The following is an 8,464-nucleotide window of genomic DNA, read 5'->3' as shown; positions in this document are numbered from 1 at the left end:
TTCTATTTCTCGCCGGATATAAGTTAGCTACCTCGCTAGTCACAACCGATAAGCTATGCAGTTTCCCCACAGGCGATAGGAGCGCCGACTGACTCAGGAACCCATAGCTAGCGACAGAACTGACTAGCGGCTGTGATAGGGTATCATAGGGCACCACATTAACTGTGCAATTCAAGATAACATGTATAAACCTTGCAAACGATATGTTGCATGCCTAGTGGGTTCTTACAATACTGTTCACAATGTCCAACAAAATACCAAGTTAAATGTACCAAAAGGATGTCTTGCTTACAGCTATGTGTAATTAAAAAAATCCACTTGTCTGGTTAAAGACCACAAAAGGGTTGCTGCATTTATATCCACTCTTCTGCTTTTCACACACCGTAAAACCGAGCCACAAATGGCGGCTAGTAAGCTAAGTGACGTTTTGTGCCAATAACATCCTCATATCACGCTGTGGAGCGCTGTAAAAACCCCTTAAGACCCCTGTCTGTTTGTGTATACTTGCATACCTATACAGTGCTATTGGAATGGTTAGGTGGGTGGCTTTCAATAGAGGTAATGACAGTAGAAACCTGTTGGACAAGTCCACGTTAGCTGGTGATTACCAGTTCTTGTGTCCTTGTGGGGAGGACGCACGGTGGGTACATTGTTCGTCACTTTTGCATTCTTTCTCTGAATAATTCTAAATATTCATTCTTGATATTTTCTGTTAGTGTTGAAGCGTTAGATTGGTGGTTCAGGTCGTTTTGTGGTGGCGCGAGGGAAATATGCGGGGCACCATTTCCTCGGTCCTGAAGGTGTGTGAGAGGGACAGTGTGTGCCTGTGTGCCTTTTCGCGCGCTCGTGCAATGGGCCCACCCGTCCAACATGGCGAATACGCCCGGTCGTCTTTTTAATCCAGTCGTATGTAGATTGGTTGCGATTTTTAAGTGAAAGGAAAGATAACCATTATCTATCAGTTTGTAATTTCTTAAGACCCAGTCTGTCTTGTCCCAGACAGTGGGCTGTCCTAATTTAAATCCCTGTATTTGCTTGTCTCACAAATGTCCTCATGGAACTGTAGACATTACCTTCGTGGGGCGCTTTTGCTTCCGTTTAAAAGTTTTTTCCATGTTTTCGTCCCGTGAAAAATGCAGTATTTCTCAACAGGACGACAATGCAGGAGGCGTCTTCCGTCCCTGCCCTTAAGGCACGCTGTCTTCGCCTTAACAGCCAGGAAGCGACGCGAAAGTCTGTGTTATCAAAACCCCATTGTTCCCGCACAGGAAATACAACGTTGCATTGAGATATTTGTACCATCTTAAGAAGCAGGACGTTGTTCCCGTGTCTTAGATTTTCTTCGTTATAAATTCTGTTTTGAGAACGCCATCTTGTCGCATACCAAGGTCACCATAATTTATTGGTACTTTCTCCGTCACTCGATAGGTACTAGAAAGTTTCCACTGAAAACCACATTCCTCTTGAAATTCACGTCAGAAAGTATCTTCGTGCGCTGCAGCGTGGCCGTGAATGCCATAAAATAAATATATGCGTGCGATTAGGCAGTGAAGAACGTTGGCTTGTCGACGTTGTCTGATGAATCTGTTTTTCTTTTTTGTGGTGGTCGCAAAGGTCACTATATAACGTGGTGGTGAGAAACACACCTAACAGGTCCGACCACTACCCGGGTGCATAGATATACAGAACACACAAACAGTGAGATCAGAGACTTTTGGATTGTCAGCCTTTGTCCAAATGGGATCTCTTTCGGCGCCTTCTTCAATGCCAAAGCTTTTGGTGGAGTAATCACATATCAAAGACCGCGGCAAAGGTAGAACTTCTATGTCGTTGCTTATGATTTCTAAAAAGATAGTTCGCGATCACTGGGGCGTGAAATGGCCATCGGTATTTTACCAGACGCTTCACCTGCAAGAAAATTACTCCTCAGGGGCTGGATTTCACCTATGGGGTCATGGCTGACAGGATCCCCGCCATTTTCTCGCAAGTCCATGGCGGGAAAATGGAACTGGCGGGAAAATGGCAGGGATCGTGTCATCCACATCATTCCTCGGGTGTTATTTGCGACCAAGTAAGTCGCCTGATTATAAACTGCCATGTAAACAAATCAGGAGACAATAGTATTGATGGCATTATCTAATGTACTTCCACCAGGTATCCTGTCATTGCATTACGCCCCTGTCACACAATCGACGAGCTTCGGCCGTATCATTTCTTGATCGACGGAAGATCGCCCGATTTTAAAGTCACGCTTTTTTTCGCCTAAAAAATCTCATTATACTGAACAGGGCTCGTTTACCTGAGAACATTGGCTGTTCCCTAAAAATGGCGCCGTGATCGGAGGAAAACCAGACGTAATACTATTCAAAATGGCATTCAACGTTGGAGTTCGTTTCACATGATGTTATGTGACTAACTCTGTTTTTCATTCTATACACACAGGTTGAATATCACCATGTCTGAGGAAGAGAGCTACGTGCATGAATCCACCACGCTGTCCAGCGCCCTACTGGGCATGCTCAACAAGCAGCGGCTGCAGAACTGCCTGTGTGACGTCACAGTGGTGGTGGACGGCAGGCACTTCCGCGCGCACCGTGCCATCCTGGCGGCGGCCTCGGGCTACTTCTACTCCATCTTCACTCAGAGGCTGCGCGATCACAGGTTAGACAATCATAGCAAGGGAAAGCGGAAGAGGGAAACACAACATATCATAAAACAATACAACAAAACACAACACAGTATCTACCACAATACAGCTCATGGATCAACACATCGCTCAACACAACACGGCAAAACGGCACAACCAATAAGGTTCAAAAAGTCTTTTTTAACCTCCTTGGCACAACAAAACACAACCAAATAACCAGCATAGCCAAACGTACAATGCAACTCAAATCAACACAACTCAACAAAATAGAACTCGACAGAACCCAAATCAACACAACTGAACAGAATAGAACTCGACAGAACTCAAAGCAACACAACAAAACTCGCAACACAACATAGCACTACTATACTCAACACAACAAAGTATTACTCCTGCAGTACAGGACAACACAAATCAACTCAACACAACACAACACGAACACAACACAGCAATGTGTTTTCATTTCGAAACTAATATTCTGAAAACCGTTTATACATAATTTCATGTTTGTCCCACTCATTGCAGCTACCTGGAACTACAAGGAGTGAACGCCGAGGGTTTCGCACACCTGTTGGAGTTCTCTTACACCTGTCGTCTCATCCTCAACCGAGAGAACATCCGGGACATCCTGTCTGCCGCCATTCAGCTGCGCATGCGTGATGTGCTAGACGTCTGTTCCAAGTTTCAGAAGCTCGGCGGCATCATGAGCCTCTGCCAAAGTCCACAGGTAGTGTTGGCTGTACCTGGTAGTGTTGGCTGTACCTGGTAGTGGTGTACTTGACTATGATACGATATTGGAGAAGAGGTCTAGGAGACCTACAGGAAATCATCTTCATCTATGTAACTACCAACATGAGTACCAATCGCATGTGCAACATGGTTAAGCTAGTTGTTTAGGTAGTCCAACAAGAGTTGTAAAAAAACTGCATTTTTTTTAAATTCCATGATTTGATGTCTGTATATATATACGACTAGGTAAACAAAATTTTGTTACCTACTGTTACTGCGGCTGAAAAATTTGTAAGTTTACCAATGATTGTTTACCATTGACAGGACATAATTCCAAGAATCGTACCCCCCATGGCCATCCCCTTGGATCAGCGCCCCATGATAGCCTCGCCCTCAGTCTCCGCGACATCAGCAAACCAGCTTCATGGACCAAAGCAAGATGGCGGCAGGGACAATCTGGCTAGACTGACCAGCATGGTCTACAGCGTGCCGCAGAGGAGGTCAAGTACAGGCGACATCACGGATGGTGTCCTGGACCTGAGTTTGAACTTGAAGAGCGACGGTGGGTCAGAGCGTGAAGAAAAAGACGTCCTCTCACCTTCCCACAGCAAACCGTTCCCTATAATCCCCAGTAGGGCGTATCGCATGGTTTCCAAGGGAAGAGATGCGTCGCCGGCCTATACGAGAAGCGCGTCCATCCCTGGGATGAAGTACGGGGCTGACTCGGGGCAGTATCGGCAAGCATCGCCGGACATCGCCGTCAACATTCTCCAGGGCATCCGCGGTAGGCCTCCGCCACCGTTGCTGTCGAAAATGCCGTCCCAGGAGAGGTCCCGTAAGATCGGAGTCTCCTACACCAACGACGCCGCCACCGTCACCAGCCTGCTTCTGCAGAAATCTCCCACCGTCAAGAGCGAGTCACGTGCACGGTTCCCCTCAGCTGACGGTTTTGACGGTCGCCTGTCCAGGAAGAGCAGCAGTGAGACAGGAGACGCCGACGACCGAGACATAGACGACACCAGCCCCATCCGCAAATGGAGCAGCGACTCCGGAGTGTCTGTGAGCAGCCAGGAGGCCGGGTCGTACCCATCTCCGGACAGCAGCAGCGCACAGCAAGAGTTAGGGTCGGTGGCAGCGGCGGCTGGGAGCCCGACGGAAGATTCCCAGCATCCGCCGCCGTCCGAGACGAGCAGTGTCGATGGAGGAGACCTGGAGATCGACCTGTCCGGCGGGGCCAGCAAGAGGAAACGGGGGAGACCCAAGCTTCATCCCACCAGCGAAGACAGCGAGTTTGTGTGTGAGGTACGTAATACAATTTATGGGACAGTACAAATTACAACGGGTAGAAAGTTTCCTCCTTAGCTGTATTCTTGTTCAGAATGCCTGACCCAATCAAGTATTATCTGGACGTGTGACCTCAGTAATAGATCAAAGGTGATTCGAAGTCTATGTCTACCAGAAACCTGTGAACGAAAGTTGATATAGATGCTTTGCTTGGACTTCTCCCACTCAGGTATGCGGAAAATCGTTCAGGAAGTACCAGAAGTACCGATTCCACATGTCGGTGCACTCGGGAGTCAAGCCCTTCCAGTGCAAGACGTGCGGCGCGTCTTTCCGTCAGGCGGGCGGGCTGAAGTCCCACATCCGCCTGCACACCGGCGAGAAGCCCTACCAGTGCTCCATCTGCGGCGCGCGCTTCCGGCACTGTGGAACTCTGTCTCAGCACATGAGGGTCCATACAGGTTAGTGCAGTTATCATAGCAACATTATCGACAGAAAACGTTTTATGTGTGTTCTTGCCTCAACACATTTGGATGATAGATTTGCTTGCAGTGTTTTCCTTACTGAGTTGAATTCATTACAGGCAATTATAGATAGTGTTTCTAACTCATTCTGTAATGCCCTTTTCTAATTCTGTAGGAGAGCGTCCTTACAAGTGTGACTTCTGTGGGAAGCGCTTCACCCAGCTGGGCCACCTGCAACGTCACACCCGCATCCACACTGGGGAACGTCCGTACGAGTGCGAGACTTGCCATGCCAGGTAGATGTGTGAATACGTTGTGTGTGTGTGTATGCCTATGTGTGTATGTGTGTGGTGTGTGTGTGTGTGTTTCCGTGTTTCCATTCAAACGTGTCCAACTGTATCTTGAAGAAGCTGTCATGTGTAGCATGAATCCTTAACTGTCATCCTTTCTCTCCAGGTTCACCCAGAAGGAAGGTCTCCGGGAGCATCGTCGTATTCACACCGGTGAGAGACCTTACAAGTGTGACACCTGTGGAGCTAGGTTCACCCAATCCAACCAGGTGAGCGTTAACGTTACATACATGTACTTGCGGTTTATATTTGTCCCTGAACACACACAAACACACACACGCACGCATCAAACAAGTTCCTAACGACCGCCGTTCTTTGTGACAGGTCCGTCGCCACGCCATTCTGCACCAGCAGGGAGAGAAGCGGCCGCTCCGCGCCTCCAAGCGTCCCGCCGCCGAGGCCGCGGCAGGAGGCAGCGATCACCCTGAAGGCGGCGGGGAGAAGCGCCCAAGAACAGGCGAGGACGAGCTCGTCGGGCAGCAGGGAGAGCTTGTCCCCAACCTGCCGTGCGACCTCACCCAGCCCCTTGCACTGGTTCCCAGGGAGTACCAGCAGGAAGAAGACGCTGTGAAGGAGGGCGAGGAAGATCCTGGATTGCCGCCTGTCCCTCACACTGAGCTTCAAGGAGACTTCGAGGATCAGAACGTCGAAACCCAATTGCAAGGTCAAGACCAAGACAAATCCGCGCCTCTTCTCGACACGGACAAGTCAACAGAGCAACGGCAAAGTGAAGTCAGCATATAATGATATCAACTGGGAAAATGCTAGTATGCAATGCCTTTTTTCCATAGGATGAAAATTCTAGAGGCCTCATAGTCATACAGTCAAAGCGAATCGTTTACCAAACGATTCTAAGCAAGGTAGCCAAAATCAGGTGTAACTTTGGGACAATAGAATAAGAAAAGAAAGGCAAGCCTGTTATTGAAGTTAACTAAATGTTAGGTAGTAAATGATAAATGGTGAAAGAATCTGTACAATTAAAACCAAACCTAACCAAAGAACGTTATAAACGTTCCTCCAGACTTAAAAAGTGTGGATTGGCTATTGACATTATAGAATACACTGCCTTGTTTATATAGTATGTAGTTGACGAATACTGGGAAACTTGTAACGTGGTAATGGCTTTTTAACGAGCCGTAGTCAACCTGAAAGGTTGAACGAATTAAATTCGTATAGTTAGACTATAAACGCGACGGTGAAACCGAAAAATTGAAATCATTGCTGGTGCAGTACTAGTTAAACATATAACGAAGGATACAAACTTTTATGGAAAGTTGTACATAATACTACTGCATATGAGATCACTGAAAGTCCACAATTCGTGAATGCGTTTGGGGTTTTTGCTTTGCAAGAAATGTGGTGACTATCAAAAATCAATGTTTGTCGAAAATTTGAATAAGAAAACTTGTACAGTGCCTTAAAAAGGTTTTGCTCGCTCAAGGTTCGCGGGTTTTGCTTGTAAATGTAGCTCTCATCAACAGTGTTGTAATTAGAAATAATTGGGGAACAAGGGAGAAACATTAAGTTTGTGCCATCAGGTTGCCCAACAAGCAACATATGTTTGCTGCTATCGGTTGTTCATGTTTGGGAGATAGGAGAGATTATATCCATGTATGTTCTGTTTATATGAATATCGGTGCAAAATTGAGTGCTTGAAATGACGTATGATTGGCTCATAGTTTGATATATTTCTTTCATTGTTCTTGAAGTTGAGGCGGTTGAGTGTATATATGTTTGGATTGTTGGTTGCCATTTTTATATCAATGTTAGTGTTCATCGCTTAAAATCTGGTATTTCGGAAAATTACATCAGTTCTTGCTGGATAGATACATTAAGAAAATCCCAGAAATACGCTTGTACCATACAAGAAAATACATTACGTTACTGTATCATCAACTACTATAAATCACATGGTGACGTAATCTATGCTAGTGAAACTGACGGTATGACGTTAGATCATGTGATCTATCTTGATCGCTATTGGCTACATATGTTTCCATACAACTGCCTTATGCTATAGACCGATAATTTGTTGCTTGTAAGTTGTATCATTATCATCAAGTTCAGTGCAACTATCATACGTTTAAATAACAATCTATGCAATTTGACATCTTTGCAATCCCGAGTTAAGAAGGTGCCTTCTACGGTTGTATTCTTTCCTTGTTTTGGACATATTGAAGGTGGTAAAACGCGCAGTTTAAGTCTGTACAATTTTGCAGGGAATTCTAACGTATTCTACTTCACTTTACCGGAAATGGAGGTGTGCAGATAGGTTTTAGTACTTCCGTGGCGAATTGTAAGAGGGAAGTGCAGTACACAAGTGTGAATCAGCCAGAAACTATGCAATTTGCGGGAACAATGGTATTTCAATAAAGGGAAGTGGTATTTCCAATTGAGTGTGTATTGTATCTTTTGTTTGCGTAGTGGCATCGACTGCATTTTCCTATAAGAACAGTATCTATTCCAACATTCCACCTAAAAACAGGCGTATATCCTTATTTGAATCGGTTTATTAGCAAGACATTAATGAACAATTCGTTTGCCAAATTGGGTCCAGAATGGATGTCCCAAGCTCGATACATACCAAGGCCAGTTGAATACATCTTAGGCTTAGGTCCAAATTGCACCGGTGCCCGTCGGGGGTGTAGCCCCGGCCGGGCGCCGAAGCCACAAATTTGTCCCGGTGGACTGCCGGATACATGTGTTACCACGGGTAGGCCACGGCGTCTATTTGTAACCCGGTGCCCGGCCGGGCCAAAAAAGGGAGCCTCAAGGTGTCCCACGGAGCCACGTAGGAGTCACGCTCGAAAGCGTCAAAACAGCCAGTGAATTGCCCGGCACGGCCCTTTCTTCAATTGGGACCTAACGTCTTAAGCCTTACAGAATTGAGACGTGCGGAAGACAGTGGACAGAAATATCTTTATTAAGGCCGCTATGTTCGTGTGTTTATCTGTTTGTACAGGCCATCCTACCGTCAAGAACCCCATCAAAGA

The 8,464-nt window shown here is 46.3% G+C and overlaps 1 protein-coding gene across 9 annotated transcripts in view; it reads left to right on the top strand.

Annotated features, from left to right (window-relative positions):
- LOC118415054 (B-cell CLL/lymphoma 6 member B protein-like) overlaps positions 1-7,863 on the top strand; it is a 19,527-nt gene extending 11,664 nt beyond the window's left edge. For 7 of the 9 annotated variants that reach the window (XM_035819441.1, XM_035819442.1, XM_035819440.1 and 4 more), the window contains 7 exons: positions 2,443-2,661; positions 3,173-3,374; positions 3,701-4,678; positions 4,890-5,118; positions 5,297-5,417; positions 5,578-5,680; positions 5,796-7,863. In XM_035819441.1, the coding sequence (XP_035675334.1) occupies positions 2,456-2,661; positions 3,173-3,374; positions 3,701-4,678; positions 4,890-5,118; positions 5,297-5,417; positions 5,578-5,680; positions 5,796-6,215 (2,259 nt within the window). In that variant the 5' untranslated portion in view covers positions 2,443-2,455 and the 3' untranslated portion in view covers positions 6,216-7,863. Of the gene's footprint in view, positions 1-68; positions 641-1,545; positions 1,814-2,442; positions 2,662-3,172; positions 3,375-3,700; positions 4,679-4,889; positions 5,119-5,296; positions 5,418-5,577; positions 5,681-5,795 lie in introns of those variants that run through there. The other 2 variants (XM_035819434.1, XM_035819443.1) reach the window with 2 other exon arrangements.
- Positions 7,864-8,464: the final 601 nt, after the last annotated feature.

Source organism: Branchiostoma floridae, chromosome 4 (assembly GCF_000003815.2).
Source record: "Branchiostoma floridae strain S238N-H82 chromosome 4, Bfl_VNyyK, whole genome shotgun sequence".
NCBI lineage: Eukaryota > Metazoa > Chordata > Leptocardii > Amphioxiformes > Branchiostomatidae > Branchiostoma > Branchiostoma floridae.
Note: the sequence above shows the minus strand (reverse complement) of the source record. Positions and strands in the feature narration are given on the sequence as shown.